The sequence below is a fragment of the Oncorhynchus keta genome, chromosome 12 (assembly GCF_023373465.1).
Source record: "Oncorhynchus keta strain PuntledgeMale-10-30-2019 chromosome 12, Oket_V2, whole genome shotgun sequence".
NCBI lineage: Eukaryota > Metazoa > Chordata > Actinopteri > Salmoniformes > Salmonidae > Oncorhynchus > Oncorhynchus keta.
Genome location: NC_068432.1, coordinates 33,659,443 through 33,680,446, shown reverse-complemented (window position 1 = coordinate 33,680,446; position 21,004 = coordinate 33,659,443). Strand labels below are relative to the sequence as shown.

Below are 21,004 nucleotides of genomic sequence, written 5' to 3'. Positions count from 1 at the left end.
CCAATTAACAGTGCCATCTCTATATTCATGTTTGTCTTTCATCGGTCAGAATAGGAATGACTGGTGCTTTTATTTTGAGATTATTATTAATCATCATCACAGTTTGCCTAATATATATATATATATATATATATATATATATATATATATATATATATATATCAATTGTGTTGCTTTTGGTTCAAGATCAATAATTTACAATATATATCCATGGAACAGTTTAAGGATGTAATAATGTTCACAAGACTACAACAATTGGATCAGCATTGACCAACAATGAAAACACAGGTAATCAGAGAGTTTCAAAGAGAAAAAGAGGGCTTACTTCAGGGTTGAATTGTTCTCACGAGTGAACATGTAGACATATTTATTGATGATCATCTCGTAAGGTGTTCCATAACATTTTTTCCACAAAAATGTATTTACTTGATCCATTTTTTTGGACAGTAAACATGAAACCTTGATTTATATTCCACAAAATGTTAGAAAATTATGTCATAACATGAAAACATATGTAAAGCAACTATTCTCAGTGCCACTCAGGGGTATAGTGAATGCGTAACAGACCATACACTTTAAACAAATATAGCAAAAAGGGACAATGTCTGTTAGAAAATATTTAACCTGTCTATTGGCATCACATTTTGGACATAGTATCTGTACTATGGTCAATGGGCAAAGTGTGTATGTGGGGATGAATTAACCTACCGTAAAAGGCTAAATGTCACAGTAGGAAACGCATGTGGTAGCGAGCTATACTATATGACTAACAATTTCCCATCAACAGACTTCAACAGCTCATGACATGACCTCATTAATACTGTAACTTCTGACAGGGTCATATCACATCTCTTACTGTATAGTTAGAAAGGAACAAAGTCCTTAAAGTTTGGAAAGCAGGATATAAAACAGAGACAAAAACTCAGAGGCAAAGCTTTTAACAACTATTTTACCGCAACAATTTTACAGCTTTGAAATGCCCCGGACAGAGAACATTCTGTATTGGAAAGTTGATTAACTAAGGCTTTATTCAAGCATTTTCCTTAATATCATTTAGCTAAACCTGATGAAACACTCGGGCACATATAGATGTAGGATCTTAATTTGTTCACCCTGTTGCAGGAAAAACATCCTGCAATGCAGGAAATGTAAAACAAAAAAGTGTATTTCAGACTTGATTTTCCCTTATGGAAAATGTATCAACCCCTACAAAAATGTCCATTAATTATAATTCACATTGCCTGTTGCTGCAGGATTATTTTCCTGTTGTAGCAAACGGGCTCAAATTAAGATCCTACATCTATACCAAGGACTGAGCTGCTTTACTCCAAATGATCCCACATGAACACCAGACACCAACACTGGGTAGTATATTTGCATGTTTTCATAATTCACATCTAGTGCCTGGGAGGATCCAATTTAAATCCTTACTCATTCTAGTGCCTGGGAGGATCCAATTTAAATCCTTACTCATTCACAAGCTCTACTATTGAAACATCACATTACTATTACTGCATTTGTTTAAAAAAAATAAGCTATTCTCACTTCCTTTAAGGCAAAATAATAAGTCAAAGTAATTAGTATTCATCGCAGACATGACAGAGCTAAATGCTGAAAGTTAACACTGGTTGAATTGTTAATAGACCTGGAGGGGGATCAATATAAACCCGTACATGTGACACCAGGCCCTGGTGATGTCAATGCAATACATCAAAAGCTAATACAGTACCGTACTCTCACTGTGTGTACATTATTTTTCACACGTGTTATTATAGCTTCTGTAAGATTGCGTAATGGCATTCAGAACTCTTACCAATTTACTTGTTAGTTCGGACATTGATTTTATTATATGTACCGTTTTTTCTTTGGATCCCCATTTAACGTTAGCAGAAGCTACTCTTCCTGGGGTCCACAAAAAACTACATCTGAGTAATTGGAGATCCAAGGGAGTTCTGGCTCTGTATAATACAGTGCATTGCCGTGAATACGTTTTGAACTTGAGGACTGTGAAGAGACCCTTGGTGGCATGTATGGGTGTCTGAGCTGAATGTTATTTGATTATGCAGACAATCTGCAATTTTCATTACAGTAATACTTCTCATAACTAAAAGAGAATCAGTTAATCTCTCATCAACCTTCAACCAGAAAAGACTGGCATGCATGTTGATGTTAGCTCTATATGTGCAGTTAAGGGCTAGGCGTGTGCTCTATTTTCAGCCAGCTGCAGCTTTGCTAGGTCATTGTTTGCTGCACTTGACCATATTACCGGACAGTAATCAAGATGGGACAAGACCCGAGCCTGAACAACTAGTATAAATCAAACTTTATTTATACAGCACATTGCAGACATGGAATGCAACGCAATGTGCTTCACAGGAAAAACAAACTTAAATATTTACTACACAATAAGAGGATAAAAAGAATAACAAAAACTAAATGACTAAAAAGAACTAAGGAAAAGCAAAGCTAAAAAGGTGTTTTAAGATTTCTTTTAAATATGTCCACAGTTTCAGCCCACTGAGGATCTCTGGCAGGCTGTTCCAGAGGCTGGGGGCATAGTAACTAAAGCCTGCCTTTCCATGCCTCTTGGTCCTCGGCTTTGGAATAGTTAAAAGGCCAGTACCAGAGGACCTGAGGGACTTACTGGGTACATAACTTAAAGTATGTCTGACATGTATTGGGGTACACAATTATGGATTGATTTAAAATGCAATATAAGAATCTTAAAATGAATTTCTAAAACTCACAGGCAGCCAGTGCAGAGACCTTAAAACCAGTGTAATGTGTGCTATCCGTCTGGTCTTGGTCAGTACCAGTGCAGTAGCATTCTGTATGTTTTGCAGTTGACCAATAGCTTTCTTGGGTAGACCAAACAGGAGAGCACTAAAGTAGTCAAGCCTGCTTATAATAAAAGCATGGACGAGTCTCTCTGTATCAGCCTGAGAGAGAAATGGCCGCGCCTTGGCAATGTTCCTCAGGTGGTAGTATTTTCTCTGAGTTATGTTCACCATGAGTCACAAAAAAACTCAACCTGTCAAATAGGTCCTGAACCAATTTAGAATTGGACCTGAGAGGCCAACCCACCTCTCCAGTCTTTCCAGAGGACATCATGGTCAACAGTGTTGAATGCAGCACCTAAATCCAAGAGTACAAGGACGGAGAGCTGTTTGGCATCTGTTAGCGCTAAGATCATTTACCACCTTAACAAAGGCTGTCTCTGTGCTGTAGTGGGCACGAAAACCAGATTGGAATTTTTCTAAAATACAGTTGGCACTTGATACACAACTTTACATTTGTGTCACCGGAGGATTTTAGCTACACGGATAAATTATTAGACTATTAGTGATTTAAATACTTGGATGTCTTACAACTTCCTCCAGCTAAATCAAGACAAGACATTGTTGGCGCCAAACCATAGAGAGAATCTGGCCGCATATTTTAATTAAAGTGGAATAAAGACAAAACACCAGATGAAAAGCTAGGTGTTATTTGAGCTTTTAGCTGTGGAGGAAAGTTCACAGGTTTGCTTGCAGGGGTAGGATTAAATCAGGTCATCAATGGTTGTTATACATGCCAAGTTGACTTGTCTCAAACACATTCAGATTATTTTTTAATTTTACCTTGGCAAGCCAGATAAGAACAAATTCTTATTTTCAATGACGGCCTAGGAGCAGTGGGTTAAGTGCCTGTTCAGGGGCAGAAGGACAGATTTGTACCTTGTCAGCTCAGGGATTTGAACTTGCAACCTTTCGGTTACTAGTCCAACACTCTAACCACTAGGCTACCCTGCCACCCCGATCTTAGTGATCAAGTTAGAAAACGAGCTTGTCTGGCATTTCTAATTGCCTTGTTATACATGCCAAGTTAATTTGTCTCAAACACATAACCTCTTTTTATAAAAGACATACCCCTCCCCATCTTCACAACAACTTTGCCAATATGACTTGCCCATGATAATTGACCATCCAGTGTTAGGAGTTCAGCTTTCTCAACTTGCTCAATGGTCACACCCTTTATGTACAACTCCAGTTAAGGTTTAGGGCCTAGAGAATGTTTTGAACCAAATACAATGCTTTTAGTTTGAGATTTATTTAAGACCAGTTTATTATTATTATTCACTCATTCTAAAACTGACAATCTTTTATTTATTTTGTGAGCTCACCAAGCTCACTTTGGGTGCTGACATGTAGTGTGGAATTGTCCAACCATGTGATGTCCAACCATGTGATGGCAAGTGATGTAAAGCCAATGTGAGTTTCTTCAATAACAATTTATGATCTAACATCAAAGGCTGCATTGAAATCTAACAATACAGCTTCAACTATCATCTTATTATCCATTTATTTTAACCAATCATCTGTCATCAGAGTCAGTGCAGTACAAGTTGAATGCTTTTCTGTATATGCATGCTGAAAGTCAGTAGTTAATTTGTTCTCTGAAAAGTAGCATTGTATTTGGTCAAACACAATTCTCTCCACCAGTTTAATAAGATTAGGCAGCAAACTGATTGGGTAGCTGTTAGAGTCAGCAAAGGGTGCGTTAGTATTATTAGGCAGTGGAGCTCCTTTCTGACACTGAAGGGGGCTGCAAAAAGCCTGTTTTATCTCAAAGTGTGCGTCTCAGAGTATTGCTGCAACACTCCGGAGAGGGACTAATAAATGAACATGTAGGATTGAGTTGTAACATGTTGTACCATGTCCTGTCCTGAATCTGACAAGTCCTTGTGGTCACAGTATGAGTCCCATGTTAGTACAGGCTGACAGGCTGTACTGACCTTCTCTTCCCATTTGAGTTCCTTCGGGACCTCCCTTGTGCTATAATCTATGTGTACTGTACAGTTAGTCATTAAGAACAAGCATGTAATTGTTTGTACTTGGTAAAATGAGAAACTCCAGTATTTTGTCAAGAGGGCCATTTGATTATGTTTAAGGCTCTGGACTGTTGGTTTGGATAAAAATGTTCATATATGAAGATAATAGAATTACAAAAAATATATCTCACTAAAAGTACTGTCCTCTGGGACCTACTGTACAGTGTTCTAAAGCCAACTAATTGGCTGTAAACCTTTGGTCAGTAGCCAGCAGATTTGCCCTGCTTCCTGGCATCTGACACGGCTGTGATGCATCCGTCCTCCTTGGCCACAGCATTGACCACATTGAAGAAGTATTCGTAGTCTGTCACTCTGTGTCCAATGATCTTAAGGGCCTCTATCACAGACTGAGAGCAGACAGACAGAGTTAGTCAGGCTAAAAAAAAGCACCACTCACTGTCCCTTACTCATCCCATTTTAAAATCATGATTTGACTGTATTTCTCTCAAAATGGCCATTATAATCAAACCAATATTAGCTATAAAAAAAAATATATATATATATATATATATATATATACACACACATCACTTTGTCATCACTCAACAGCCAATTGCAGTGACCTTGGCTGTCATTGATTTACTGAAAGGATAAGAACAGAGGAATTACCTTATCAAAGCCATTCTCAAACTTCACATTGTTGTTGCCATCGACGAACACTATAGGAGCAGCAATGGAATCTTTCAAACTCATCCCCAACCAAAGGTGGTTCATTATGGACTGAAAGGGGAGAGATTTGATGAGGCTATATGTATCCTTTTCTAAAAAAAAACATTTTTTGCTGTGTTGAGAAGGAACGGTGAGACATGTGGTAGAAATTGGTTAAGACACCTGAATCAAGACTCACCAGGGCCATGGCGGTCGTGATCATGCTACCCCCTGATCCCCCAATTACAAGGGTGTTTTTCCCAGAGCTGGAGCTCAGTATAGCTGGAGCCATTGAAGATGGAGGCTGTTCACCTGCGAGGAATGAGACAATGTAATATACACAGATATCACCCATAGACTTATATAAGATATCACCCCATGAAGACCAGTTAAAGGTTAGACAAGTAGTCCTAAGTGATACATTCATTTAAAACGGTTACTAAATTATGAAGTTTATATGTACCTGCACTCAATCTCTCTGCTCTAAAACAGAAGTCAGCCAGCTCGTTGTTGAGGATGATGCCTGTTCTACTGGAGTAAATCCCTGCACCAAAACTGGAGAGAGAGAAAATAAAGACTGTTAGCCTAGAGAAAAGAGTACACAACTCCAAAACCTGCAGTTTTAGCTGGTTTGTTTGCTGTCGAGACATTGGTCATATTACTATTTAGAAGGAGACTTTGTGTTAATACATTAGACAGTGTTCTATTTAGAGGGATGTGCTGTTCTGCATTTCAGTGAGGGTAGAGGCTCACATTTGGTTGATGGTACTTGTGACAGAGACTGCAGATCCATCTTCAGCCAGGACTGACACGTGTGTGGTCCCAAAGCGGTCAGGGGAAGGTGTGATGTTGTAGTAGGAGTCATTATAGGTACGGTTTTTACTGATCAATACCCTGATCCGATCAGCAAAGTCAGAGTCCACCATATACGATGCATCCTACATTTGAAAAAAGTATGATTTCACATATTAGTGTGTAAAAGTACAGAATACACTTAGAGAGCCAGTTCTCTTAGATCCTTACTTTTTTAGTGTTGAAAACAGGATCGTGAGCGCTCTTCCTCTGTCCGTTAGCAAATTTAGCTGCCTCTATGTAGCAGTGATAGGTCAGGACCTTCTGGTCCTCCTCCATGGACCTGGGGGTGAAATGGAACCCTGGGAAAGGTCAAAAACAGCCAGTCAAACCTCCACAACCTGGAGAAGGTACCTTTTGGAACTGTCCAATGATTGTGCACTACCATGATGACACACCATCAACACACTTTAAACATAATGGTTACAAAACAATAGCTCTAAATTGTGGATATAGCTGTAACCTGACTTGACTTGAAACACTTGGAGAAAGTGTTGACACCTAAGGTACCTTTAACAAGGTTGAGGATGAAGGCAAGCATGACTCCCCCTGCAGGAGGTGGAGGGATGTGCATCTGGTAATCGCCAAGAGGAACAATCCAGGCATCCTCCACTCTGACTCTGAATGACTTCAGATCCTCCATGGTAAGGGTCCCACCTAAATGGGGAGACAAGCATGTCCATCCATGTTAGCAATCCTTACACGGACAAGAAAATATAACAATCTGGAGTTTATTAAAATGTTTATTAAATTTGTTTTATACTGGTTTTCCCTCTACATTTCTCCCAATCTTTCTCTCCCTCGCCCTCTCTCATTTACACAAATAAATCTCGCTCCCACCTGCTGCGTTTATGTCTTGGATCAAGTCAAGTCCAATTTGGCCAGTGTAAAAGGCATCTACACCTTGTTCTGCAATGGTTTCCATGGTTTCTGCCAGTTTAGGGAACTTCAACATGTCTCCTATGCCCAGCACCGTCTTGTTCTTGTGGCAGAACACCTCACTGAAAGAGCGGCATGTCTTTAATATACCATACCAACCACAAACAGTAAAAAGACCAGAGAACAAACATACAAATGCATTATCATACAGTGCTTTCCGGATGTTATCTGACTTATTTTATTTTTTACTTTAGTTTATTTAGTAAATATTTTCTTAACTATATTTCTTGAACTGCATTGTTGGTTAAGGGCTTTTAAGTAAGCATGTCACTGTAAGCCTGTTGTATTCGGCGCGTGTGAGAAATAAAATGCGATTTGATTTTTTATTGGATTACAGTGATAGAACAGAACATTTGCAACTGTCAAACATTAGATCTCTGTAATTTCATTGCCATCTCCATTCTCAAATTATCCCTGAGTATATGTGAATCCCCCTCTCCATCTGCTGGGGTGCCAAGGGCACATTCCCCACACATCTCCTGTGCTACTGCTCACACTTCTGTTCTGTAAGAGGAGGAAGAGAGAGGGGAGGAGAGGAGCCGAGACGAGGAAACGCCTCTGCAGTCTGTGTCTGCAGTCTGTATTCAGGAAAGCCTCTGCAGTCTGTGTCTGCCGCACAGGATGTCAGTGGCACCTTAATTGAGGAGGATGGGCTTGTGATAATGGCTAGAGCGCAATAAGTAGAATGGTATCAAATACATGATTTCCAGCCATTATTATGAGCCGTCCTCCCCTCAGCAGCCTCCACTGATCTACAGTCTGTACTCAGGAAAGCCTCTGCAGTCTGTCTGTGTATAGTACTGGCACAACCATACAGATGAGAACATGATCTGAGCCCACAGACTACAGTGGAGGTGTCAATCTCTAAACAAGTTTATTAGCTTCATGCTAGGATAATAGGACTGGATATCTGGACTTTCTGACTGAAAAGTCCTCAGATACATGTACTGCACTGTTAACAACTTTGCTGACCTGACATTTGGACAAATGCAGTTTTAGCGTCTTTCTTTATATATATATTATTCTTACTTGTATTTATTCAGGGGATCCCAAATGAGACCAAAGTCTCATTCATAATGGTGTCCCGAGTACAAACATTTTCACAATCAATACAATTTACATAAAAAAAATTAAGAAAAAAACTACAAGGTACAATTACAAATAAACCACTACAATCAATCGAAACAAGTGCAATCCTCAATGACTTCATTTAACACCAGAGTCCTTAAGTGTATGAAAACTAATGTACACATTGAGTTCCTGTCTGTAAGTGTGAGTGAGATCTCTTACTACCAGAGTGATGTTGCTTTCACCAGGTTTCCTATGAGTGTGATGTTAAGGAGGGATCCCAGGAAAGGTGGCATAGGAAATCCTTCTCTGGCCAGTCTAATGGTGGGCTCAAACAGCCTGGCCCAGGGCAGCTTCCCGTACATTCTGTGAACCACCTCATACCCACGCAACTCTCCAGGAATGCCAATCCACTGACTACCTGCCAGGGTCAACACAAGCAAAAAGAGATGTTAAAGCTTGCACACACCGTACTGAATGTGGATTTAGCGTGTCTGCGCTGATCATTCAGCGTGCTGTGTTTTAGGGACCACCTGCTGTAAACGTCCGACTGCCAACATTTTCACGCAATGATACATGTAAAATCATGCACACTCGGTAAACAAATTACAGCTGACACTCTGTTCAGAGGTGCTAAGTAGGTCAGCAAACGCTACTGGACTGTATGGGCCCTAATACACAAACAAAAAAAGAGGTGTTACATCATGCCACATTCCAGGACAGAAAGGAAGAGTAGACATGAAAGGGGTAGTGTTTGGTGTTGTAGTTTGCTCACATTTGATGTTAGAACGACTAAAAGGCATTACTCTCATTACTCTTTTACCTGTCAGAGTTATTTGAATTGAAAAAATCTGTTAATTGTTGTCATACAATGTACACATATTGATACTGTATATGGATCCATCCATCCATTTTTTGGCAGGTCTAACTACCCGTGATAAATGTGACAGATGTTGGACAGCCCTTCAGCAGATCAGCTTTGAATGATTGTGGAACAGTCTCTCTCGAACTGAAGGTTTTCACCTTGCCTGAGGATAGATAAAGAGATGCATAGGTTATACAATTCCACCACAAACCTTATTGGCTAAACCCCACAGTAAAGTACCACAAAAGCAAAGACTATAAAAGAACAGACTCACCAGTTTTGTCCCTAACAGTGAATATGGAGCCTCCTCCCAGGCCCATGCTCTGAGGGTTGACCAGTGAGGTGCACAACAGAGCTGCAATGGCGCCATCTACTGCCGATCCTCCTTGTTGCAGTATATCTCTGGAAACAGCCCACATTACAGCAGAGGTTCCCAAACTTTTTTGTTGGCAATTGACCCCATTTGGATTTTTAAAATGTTTTGCGACCCCACCTTGTAAAAAAAAATGTATCTAATCAACAGCCAATGTTTACATTTTTATTTTGGTCCTTGACAGTCTATTACAAATCAGTCTGACAGTACTTTCAAAGTTTTTAAATCTGAAGAAAGTATAGTTTGAAGTGACTAAAATGCACCAGAAAGGTATTGGGAAGTTCAGAAGATCACCATGCAATAATTGTCATCATCTGTGTATAAAAGCAGAAGCTCAGCTACAATTAAAGAAATGTGTATCTGAATGAAAGTGAGCAGAGACTTTTTCCTATTTCTCCAGTTTAGGCTTTTGCCTCCAGCACCTTCACCAATCAGCCCTGGATGTGCGGTAGACTCTGCCTACTATACACAATACTAAAAGAATAACTTCCATTCAAGTGCTAATAAAGGGCTTTCAAAGGATAGGGTCAAAAAATATATTTTTAAATATTATGACACAGGTATTAAACGCCTTGTGTCCTTTCTCAGTGTTAAACAACAGAGACAGCAGGGGGATCTAAGAGGCCATGGTGTCAACACAAAGCTTGCTTACTATGTACACCCTGCAGAAATGCCCCATCACATAAAAGCAGGTCCAACTTTAATTGTGCTTACATCCTCTCTCCTCCAGTGTAGGCATGTTGGGTCATCTGGACCTCTACACTATTAGAAAAAAATATGCTATCTAGAACCTAAAAGGGTTCTTCAAATGTCACAATAGGAGAAAACTTTTTGGTTCCAGGTAGAAGAACCCTTTTGGGTTCCATGTGGAACCCTTTCCACAGAGGGTCCTACCTGGAACCATAAAAGGTTCTCAAATGGGGACAGCTGAAGAAGTGAAGTGTCTTCATGCCCCATTTGTTGCTTAAAATAAGAGATGTTCACATAACTTCACACGACTGAACAAGTAAGTGCATTGCTGATGAGTGACAACTCTTGGCAGGTGGTAGGGGAAATAGATGACCTATAACACAGAGACGCAAGCTGATCTGTGTGCGCTACCGGCTCCGCTAACAAAGCTGAACATTTTGTGTTGAGGTACATGTTTTTGCTGGGGGAGCTGACTATTGGCCATGCTTGCTAGGGGTTATATCAAAGGAATGGAAAGCTCAAACCAACTGAGTATATGCAAAAGTGTCAGTATGCTTAAAATACATGGGAAAAGTCACTGATAAAAAATATAACAAATACTTTATACTTCATTTTGGTAAAATAACACCAAACAACGCCTGTTCAATCAGACTACCAAATCCAATTATCATAGGTAGCCCATTAGAGCAGTGAAACTTTAGATAACATGTTTTAAATCAATTATAATTTATTATAACTAGCTGTACGATCGAAGCGACCGTATTCTACTTTACCTGCCAATGTCCGAGCAAAGTTTAGAGTCCGCAGAAACCGCCGCGTGCTTGTACGTGTCCTCGGAGCATCCTCGGTGGATAAATACGCCGAAGGCTAGTATGCAGAGACAGATTAATATTATAGCACCAAATAAACCGATACAGAGACAGCAACCAACCTGCCATGGCTTATATTTGGACATGCTTTCAAGAGAAAAACTTTTCCAAAAATACTATTCTCCGCTGGGCAGAAAGTGTTGTCCCGTTCCAAGAGCTCACCGCTTAGTAGTCAATGAGCCTTCATACTCCTCCTCCACCCCACTCGATCAAATGGTTGCATTTCTGAAGTGATAGTGAACGTTGTTTCCCCTTGAGCCATACTGAAACTGAACAAAAATATAAACGCAACATGTAAAGCGTTGGTCCCATGTTTCATGAGCTGAAATAAAGGATCCCAGAAATGTTCCATATGCACAAAAAGCTTATTTCTCTCAAATGCTGTGCACAAATTCTTTGCATCCCTGTTAGTGAGCATTTTTTATTTGCCCAGATAATCGATCCTCCTGAAAGGTGTGGCATATGAAGAAGCTGATTAAACAGCCTGATCATTAAACAGGTGCACCTTGTGCTGGGGACAGTGAAAGGCCACTCTAAAATGTGCAGTTTTGTCACACAGCACAATGCCACAGATGTGTCAGGTTATGAGGGAGCTTGCAGGTGGCATGCTGATTGCAGGAATATCCACCAGAGCTGTTACCAGATAATGTAATGTTAATTTCTCTACCATAAGCTGCCTCCAAGGTCGTTTTAGAGAATTTGGCAGTACGTCCAACCGGCCTCACGACCGCAGACGATGTTGGGGACACTATGTCACCGCAAAATCTACAGGAAGAGCTAAAAAAATTCAACCCTATTGGGTGCTGCCATAGAGTTACATTAGCAGTGCCCATCCAACAAGGTCATTGACCACAGATAAAATGTCAAATCACGTTATATGTACCATAGCTTTGATAGGACTGATCATGTCAACATCATACTTTCAAAATCTTAGCTAGCAAACTAGACAAGCAGTCATCATCATGAATCAAGTCGACAATCTACTGGCAAATCCTTTTCAAACCTGGTCATATGAAGAGAAATGATGAACAGAAATTATAGATAAAACATATTGGCCACTGGACATAAACATTTCACAACAAGTTGGAAATCGCATATTCAACAATGAGTGGTTTGGAAGGAATCAGTGGCTAACTGCAAACGTTGCAAAGCAATCACTAGCCTGCTATTCAGTGGAGTGGATGTGTGGTCCAAGTTTGGGTTTACGGGTATTTTTTCCAAGCTTAAAATGATAAACATTCAACACCATGGGCCAGAAAATGTTGAATACATTGGCCATGCTGTCAATCCAGCATGACTTCATGATTTAACCTTGGTTTTTTTCCAGAGTTCCCAGTTGTCTTGAAAGCACCATAAATCCAGAGAATGCCAGACTTTGATGACAAAGTTTGATGACAACATTTTCCCACATGAAGGACCTCTGCGCTACCTTCCTGTTCAAGTGAGCACAGCACAACAAGGTGAGTCCAAAAATGTCTTGTATGCTGCTGCATAAATAATGTGATATGCCAGGGAGATAGGTTAATGGTAGCTAAGAAAGTAATATTAAGTGTATGTTGTGTAGTAAGCTGTTAGTAGCTCATGTGCCTCACCCTAATAATTTGGTCCCTTTCCCCCTCATAACTTAGCCTACTGTTCTGACAGAATGCCCAATGAGGTTAAGAAGAATCCTAGAGTGTCAGCTAAACACTTGCAGAAATCTCTGGGAGATGCTAACAACTCTGTTGACGAGTCTACAATATGTAAAACACGAAGCAAGAATGGTGTTCATGGGAGGACACCACAGAAGAAGCAACTGCTGTCCAAAAAACCCAATTGCTGCACGTCTGAAGTTTGCAAAAGTGCACCTGGATGTTCCACAGCACTACTGGCAAAATATTCTCTGGACAGATGAAACTACAGTTTAGTTGTTTGGAAGGAATACTCAACACTATGTGTGGAGAAAAAAAGACACAGCATACCAACATCAAAACCTCATGGTGGAGGGAGCATCGTGGTTTGGGGCTGCTTTGCTGCCTCAAGGACTGGACAGCTTGCTATCATCAACGAAAAAACTAATTCCCAAGTTTATCAAGACATTTTGCAGGAGAATGTAAGGCTATCTGTCCGCCAATTGAAGCAACAGGACAATGACCTGCACCAAGGCCTCCCACTCCTCTTTCTATTCTGGCTAGAGACCGTTTGCGCTGTTCTGTGACGGGAGAAGTACACTGCATTGTACAAGATCTTCAGTTTCTTGGCAATTTCTTGCATGGAATAGCCTTCATTTCTCAGAACAAGAATAGACTGACGAGTTTCAGAAGAAAGCTCTTTGTTTCTGGCCATTTTGAGCCTGCAATCGAACCCACAAATGCTGATGCTCTAGATACTAAAATAGTCTAAAGAAGGTCAGTTGTATTGTTTCTTTAATCAGAAAAACAGTTTTCAGCTGTGCTAACATAATTTAAAAGGGTTTTCTAATGATCAATTAGAATTATAATCTTGGATTAGCTGACACAACGTGCCATTGGAACACAGGTGTGATGGTTGCTGATAATGGGCCTCTGTACACCTATGTAGATATTCCATAAACAATCTGCCATTTCCAGCTACAATAGTCATTTACAACATTAACAATGTCTATACTGTATTTCTGATCAATTTGATGTTATTTTAATGGACACGTCTTTTAGCTTTTCTATCAAAAACAAGGACATTTTTAACTGACCCCAAACTTTTGAACGGTAGTGTAGCTAACATTGCCCATGAAAGGAAGTTGGGCTAGCGAGCAAGTATTTTAGCCAGGTAGCCTAGGATAACAAAATATAAAACCTGTACTGTATGACAGAGTTAAAGACTGTTTTGTCAACATGAATGAGAGGAAGATGGTATTGGCGTTTCCCTACATGTAGGGTGAGTCAACATGCTTTATCTATTTGCAAGAACGCACCATGGACAACCACATCATATTTAAATTACGTTGTCACTGTATTAGACTAAGAAAGCATATGTGACTTGATGATGTTGAAATGTTGAAGTCGAAATAGTGCTGGAATAGTGGCTCCTGTTTTCTTTGCGACTTGCGGTAACTCTCCATGGTTCTAAATCAATAGTTGTTTTGTAGCCTGATAATGTCAGAAACATTAACTTGCTTGACCATGCTGTAGGTCATGTAACTGTTTGTTACATGCAATAATATGCTTTGTGGACTTCAGCCGACAGAGGTTGCTCTCCGGTTTTGTGATGAAACAAAGGTGTGGTTGAATTTATTCTGCCACTGTGTCTTCTTATTGTCTCGGCCTCATGTGAAATACATAGATTAGGGCGTAATGAATTTATTCTGCCACTGTGTCTTCTTATTGTCTCGGCCTCATGTGAAATACATAGATTAGGGCGTAATGAATTTATTCTGCCACTGTGTCTTCTTATTGTCTCGGCCTCATGTGAAATACATAGATTAGGGCGTAATGAATTTATTCTGCCACTGTGTCTTCTTATTGTCTCGGCCTCATGTGAAATACATAGATTAGGGCGTAATGAATTTATTCTGCCACTGTGTCTTCTTATTGTCTCGGCCTCATGTGAAATACATAGATTAGGGTGTAATGAATTTATTCTGCCACTGTGTCTTCTTATTGTCTCGGCCTCATGTGAAATACATAGATTAGGGCGTAATGAATTTATTCTGCCACTGTGTCTTCTTATTGTCTCAGCCTCATGTGAAATACATAGATTAGGGTGTAATGAATTTATTCTGCCACTTTGTCTTCTTATTGTCTCGGCCTCATGTGAAATACATAGATTAGGGTGTAATGAATTTATTCTGCCACTGTGTCTTCTTATTGTCTCGGCCTCATGTGAAATACATAGATTAGGGCGTAATGAATTTATTCTGCCACTGTGTAATGGGCGTAATGAATTTATTCTGCCACTGTGTCTTCTTATTGTCTCGGCCTCATGTGAAATACATAGATTAGGGGGTAATGAATTTATTCTGCCACTGTGTCTTCTTATTGTCTCGGCCTCATGTGAAATACATAGATTAGGGTGTAATGAATTTATTCTGCCACTGTGTCTTCTTATTGTCTCAGCCTCATGTGAAATATATAGATTAGGGTGTAAGGAATTTATTCTGCCACTTTGTCTTCTTATTGTCTCGGCCTCATGTGAAATACATAGATTAGGGTGTAATGAATTTATTCTGCCACTGTGTCTTCTTATTGTCTCGGCCTCATGTGAAATACATAGATTAGGGCGTAATGAATTTATTCTGCCACTGTGTAATGGGCGTAATGAATTTATTCTGCCACTGTGTCTTCTTATTGTCTCGGCCTCATGTGAAATACATAGATTAGGGCATAATGAATTTATTCTGCCACTGTGTAATGGGCGTAATGCATTTATTCTGCCACTGTGTCTTCTTATTGTCTCGGCCTCATGTGAAATACATAGATTAGGGTGTAATGAATTTATTCTGCCACTGTGTCTTCTTATTGTCTCGGCCTCATGTGAAATACATAGATTAGGGTGTAATGAATTTATTTCAATTGACTAATTTCCTTATATTAACTGTAAAATCATTGAAATTGTTGTATGTTGCGTTTATATTTTTGTTCAGTGTATATTAGATGACATTGGCAGGGAATGTGGCATATTATCTTCATACAAACAGTCTATGCATATTATACATGTAAATAGGCTTATCATCAACCATGTTTTAAAGATGTTGAACTGGGCTTACTTGAAATCGTTTTAGAAATTAAAAAAATAAATAAAGAACAAATCTTTTTCAACGTATTCATTGTGCTCTCCATTTGCTGGCTACATGTGTATTATGCTTAGGTCCACTATTTCTAATCAGCTAATACACTTTTTTTTGTTTTCAACTACAGGAAATAGTGAATACTGTGTCCGTGTGTGTAATGTTTACACACATAGTACCACTCCTGTCACTTTAATCTGTCACTTTAATCACTTTAATGTTACTCTTGTGCTGACCCTTGATACCCTTATCCTGTCATTTGTTACAGTAATGTCAAATGCAGAGTATGCATAAACAACAGTTACTATTATCCTCGACAGAGTACAGTTTTAGTATGTAAACTGGATGTCAATGACACAGAGGAGTCTTTATGTTGTGGATATCCAGATGCTTCTCAGAACATTGCCCCTCTGTTGGCTATTTTGTTCTATCAGCAGTATACTATGTATAAAAAGCAGCACTCTGTTCTATCCTCAGCTTTCTGTCAATGTTAAGTGCAGCAACGTGGTAAAAGTTCCTTCCTGTCCCAAACGTAACCTAAAGATCAGGGTAATCTGTGTTGACAGTCCTGATCAGCACACTTTAACTACTCTTGTTTCATTGCATCCTCAACATGTATTGTAGCATGACCTATGTACCCATTTACATTTTAGTCATTTAGCAGACACTGTTATCCAGAGCGACTTACAGGAGCAATTAGGGTTAAGTGTCTTGTTCAAGGGGCACATCATCATACTTTTTACCTAGTTTGCTCAGGGATTCGAAACCAGCAACCTCTTACTGCTGAGGACTATTTTTGTTCAGTGCCCGTGCAAACAAAAAAAAAATCTGATTTATCAGGGGGTGCTACAGCACGCTCAGCACCCCTACATCCTGTGACTATGCAGACCCCCAAATATTCTGATTTATCAGGGGGTGCTACAGCATGCTCAGCACCCCTACATCCTGTTACTATGCAGACCCCCAAATATTCTGATTTATCAGGGGGTGCTACAGCACGCTCAGCACCCCTACATCCTGTGACTATGCAGACCCCCAAATACTATGACAAAATGGTTTTCATCATGACTCATTGTCATGCTCCACTTGATTCGTTTTGAAATTGACAAGCGTTAGGAAGGTGTAATTAGCTCAGTTCATATTGGAACTAGACATGATTTAAAACATTTTTTTTTTTAAATTTAGCACACTGGCCATGTGACTCTGAGGGGGCACAAAGAAGGGGGTGGCTGGGGGGTGGTCTGGACGGGGACTAGGCCCCCCACATGTGGAAGTTGGAGATTTCTGAAAAAAATAAAACTGAATTAGCCTTTTCTAGAGCCATAATCATTATGCTTAATTCTATGTAAAAAAAAACATTTTTTTAAATATATTTCGGCATATCTGTCTGTATCTTCCTGACTGGAGGTTCATTTTGAAACGAAACAAAATATACTTATCTGCATCTCTGCTAAAATCTGGGTAAAAGATTGAAAATAATGTGAGTCTTATTCAGTACATTTAGTAATTGCTTGCTTTTCTAAAGTCTACCAACCTTTCAAGCAGGCATGCCAGCTAAGATATTAGACAAGCTACCTACTCTAACTTGATTGATAGCCTGAAATGGCTTCTTGGTAGCTAGTTATGAGGTTGGGAGATTGAGAACCTATCTGGGCTAGCTAAAGACAACTTCATAAAATTGCTAAGTGGCTAGTAGTATTAATATATATAATATATGTTTATTATTATGATTTTCTTAAACGAGACAAATCACGTGTCCCTGTGCCCCTTACGGGCATGACGCCTCTGATATGACTGCTGTCCAAACTGGCTGCCAGGGGCTAATGGACTAAATCTGCTATGGCACGATAGCCAGAAATACTTGTTTAGGCATGTCTTAGCTGTGTGTGAAATTTGGTGCCTCTCACAAAAGCCACAATAACAATATGTGTAAATTGGGGAGCCATACTTGAACCATTCTGCCTCTTTCTCCCTCTTTTCTTTTGAGAACTTGTCACACCCTGATCTGTTTCACCTGTCCTTGTGCTTGTCTCCATCCCCCTCCAGGTGTCGCCTATCTTCCCAACTTATTCTCTGGGTATTTATACCTGTGTTTTCTGTCTGTGCCAGTTCGTCTTGCTTGCCAAGTCAACCAGTGTTTTCTTTCTCTCAACTCCTGTTTTCCCCAATCTCTCTTTTCTGGTTCTCCTTGTTTTGACCCGTGCCTGCCCCTGACCTCGAGCCCTGTACCTTTGGACTCTGCCCTGGCTATGAATGCTTGCCTGTCCCCGACCTGCCTTTTGTCTATCCCTTGGATTGTAATAATACCAGAGCTCTAACCATCTGCCTCCTGTGTCTGCATCTGGGTCTCGCCTTGTGTCGTTATAGTACAAACTGTCCCTGACTGATGCAGCAGACTTGGACCAGCTCCATCACACAGTCTCCCAGCAGGGAGCTACCATTAAGAGACAGGAGGAGCTACTTTAGAACCTGATGGAGGGGTTCTGATATCTGACGGAACGCAACGACCTGGGGTTCATGGCGTTGATGGAGCAATTCCGTGAATTAGCTCGCAAACAGCTGCCACATCCGGCTCCCCGAGAACCCCGCTTACCTCCTCCGTAGCGATATGCTGGCGATCCGGGAACCTGCCGGGCATGTCTTTCCCAGTGCTACCTCGTTTTTGAGCGACAGCCTTCTTCGTTCCCTTTGGATCGATCAAAGATAGCGTATCTAAATCCGCTGTTTGCCATAACTTGGAAGATTTCATAGCGGAGTTGAGGAAGGTTCGATTCTCTTGTGCCCGGGAGAGAGGCGTCCCGAAAACTACTGAAGGGACATCAGAACTCCCGTACTGTGGCAGAATACGCAGTAGAGTTTCGCACATTGGCTGCCGAGAGTGCTTGGAATCTGGAGGCTCTATTCGATTCCTTCCTTTACGGGCTGTCAGAGGAAATAAAAGACAAGCTCACCTAGCGGGAGTTATCATTGGACCTCGATTCCCTCATCGCCCTCATGATTAGGATTGATGGGCGTCTACGAGAACACCGGAGTGAGAGGAGGTCGGGTCTCACGAACATTTGTTCATCCGCTGCTTCAATCCGGAAGTCCCCAAATTTAACAGTGCAGACCCCTGTTAGCATGCTTTAAATAGCTAACCTAAATCAGTGTCCATTAGCTTCGTTCTAGATTTCTGTAAAATTGTGTACATTTTTCATTTGGGTGAACTTGAACTACACCTCACAATTTAAGGCTGAACATTTTACAGAGTGATTGTGAGATTCAATTAAACAAACATCCCTCAATTGAACTAAATATGTAACGGTTGTCATCTTTCTCTTCTGAGGAGGAGTAGGAAATATCGGACCAATATGCAGTGTGGTAAGTGTTCGTCATATTTATTACACTGAACACAGAGAACAAACGAACAAGCAAATAAAGAAAAAACGAAACAGTGCCGTATGGTGAAAAACACTGAAATGGAAAATAACCACCCACAAACAAGAGTGAGGAAAACAGGCTACCTAAGTATGGTTCTCAATCAGAGACAACCATTGACAGCTGCCTCTGATTGGGAACCATACCAGGCCAAACACCTAGAAATATAAACACAAGAACAAAACATAGAATGCCCACCCCAACTCACACCCTGACCAACCTAAAATAGAGACATACAAAAGGAACTAAGGTCAGGACGTGAGAGAAACCCCACCCAAAGGTGCCGACTCCGGATGCAAAACCTAACCCCATAGGGGAGGGTCTGGGTGGGCATCTGTCCGCGGTGGCGGCTCTGGCACGGGACGTGGACCCCACTCCACCATAGTCCCAATTAAGTGGCGCCTTTGGAGTGGCGACTCTTGCCGCCGACCTCGGACTGGGGACTCTTGCAGCGGGCCCCGAATAGACGGGAGACTCCGGCAGCGCCGAAATGAAGCGCGGCTCTGGCAGCGCCGGAGTGAAGGGCGGCACTGGCAGCGCCGGAGTGAAGGGCGGCTCTGGCAGCTCCTGACTGACGGGCGGCTCTGGCAGCTCCTGACTGGCGGGCGGCTCTGGCAGCGCCGGACAGGAGGGTGACTCTGGAAGCCCTGGACAGGAGGAAGACTCTGGAAGCGCTGGATAGGCGGGAGACTCTGGAAGCGCTGGACAGGAGGGAGCACCTGGAGGGAGGAGACGGAGAGACAGCCTGGTGCGTGGGGCTGCCACAGGAGGCCTGGTGCGTGGAGGAGGCACCGGATGGACCGGTCCATTGAGGCGCACTGGAGGTCTCGAGCACCGAGCCTGCACAACCTGTCCTGGCTGGATACTCCCCGTAGCCCAACAGACTGCACTGGCCGGTGCTGGCAAACCAGGGACACCATATACCCCGGGCCGAGGAGACGCACTGGAGACCAGATGCCGATACGAGGAGCTGCAATGTAGCGCACCGGGCTATGCCTGCGCACTGGGGACACCGTGCGCCTCACGGCATAACACGGTGCCTGCCCGGTCCACCTCTCACTACGGTAAGCGCGAGGAGTTGGCTCAGGTCTCCTACCTGACTTAGCCACACTCCCCATGTGCCCCCACCCCTCCAATAAACTTTTGGGGCTGCCTCTCGTCCCTGTTGCGCTGCCGTGCTAACTCCTCATAATGCCACCGCTCGGCTTTGGCTGCCTCCAGCTCTTCCCGGGGGAGGCGATATTCCACAGCCTGTGCCCAGGGTCCCTTACCGTCCAAAATCTCCTCCCATGTCCAGGAGTCCAGAACCCTCTGCTCCTGGTTACCACGCTGCTTGGTCCGGTTGTGGTGGTGGTGGGTAGTTCTGTAACGGTTGTCCTCCTCTTCTGATGAAGAGTAGGAAGGATTGGACCAATATGCAGCGTGGTTAGTGTTCAACTTTATTCAATTTTATTCAACTGAACTGAAAAATACAATATACAGTAAACAAAAAGAACAACTGAAACAGTTCCGTCTGGTAACTAATACAAAGACAGAAAACATAGAACACAAAACTTAGAATGCCCACCCCAACTCACGCTCTGACCAAACTAAAATAGAGACATCAAAAAGGAACTAAGGTCGGGACGTGACAAAATAGTTTAATTAATCCCCATTTAATAGTATACAGTGC

General features: G+C 41.5%; 1 protein-coding gene across 4 annotated transcripts; it reads right to left on the bottom strand.

Moving 5' to 3' along the window:
- Positions 1–2,305: 2,305 nt before the first annotated feature.
- On the bottom strand, positions 2,306–11,608 carry LOC118370475 (glutathione hydrolase 5 proenzyme-like). Of its 4 annotated transcripts, XM_035755494.2 has the most exons (13): positions 11,337–11,608; positions 11,079–11,172; positions 9,517–9,644; positions 9,310–9,405; positions 8,600–8,798; positions 7,211–7,371; positions 6,881–7,027; positions 6,542–6,672; positions 6,272–6,456; positions 5,982–6,073; positions 5,718–5,830; positions 5,480–5,590; positions 2,306–5,217 (listed from the first exon to the last, which is right to left on the bottom strand). In XM_035755494.2, exons 3-13 carry the CDS (start codon positions 9,560–9,562, stop codon positions 5,071–5,073), a joined length of 1,428 nt encoding a protein of 475 aa, XP_035611387.1. In that variant the 5' UTR covers positions 9,563–9,644; positions 11,079–11,172; positions 11,337–11,608; the 3' UTR covers positions 2,306–5,070. The 4 variants fall into 4 exon arrangements, with proteins under 4 accessions (XP_035611387.1, XP_035611384.1, XP_035611385.1 ...); XM_035755491.2 differs by lacking the exon at positions 11,337–11,608 and having other exon boundaries at positions 11,079–11,330; XM_035755492.2 differs by lacking the exon at positions 11,337–11,608 and having other exon boundaries at positions 8,603–8,798; positions 11,079–11,330.
- Positions 11,609–21,004: the final 9,396 nt, after the last annotated feature.

Excerpts from the sequence above, each read along its gene's own strand:
- LOC118370475 (XM_035755491.2), bottom strand. The coding sequence starts at position 11,260 with ATGTCCAAATATAAGCCATGGCAGGTTGGTTGCTGTCTCTGTATCGGT. Across the intron at positions 9,406-9,516 it reads CACTGTTAGGGACAAAACTG|GCAAGGTGAAAACCTTCAGT; the intron begins GTGAGTCTGTTC and ends ATCTATCCTCAG. Across the intron at positions 6,074-6,271 it reads ACAAGTACCATCAACCAAAT|TTTTGGTGCAGGGATTTACT; the intron begins GTGAGCCTCTAC and ends CTCTCTCTCCAG.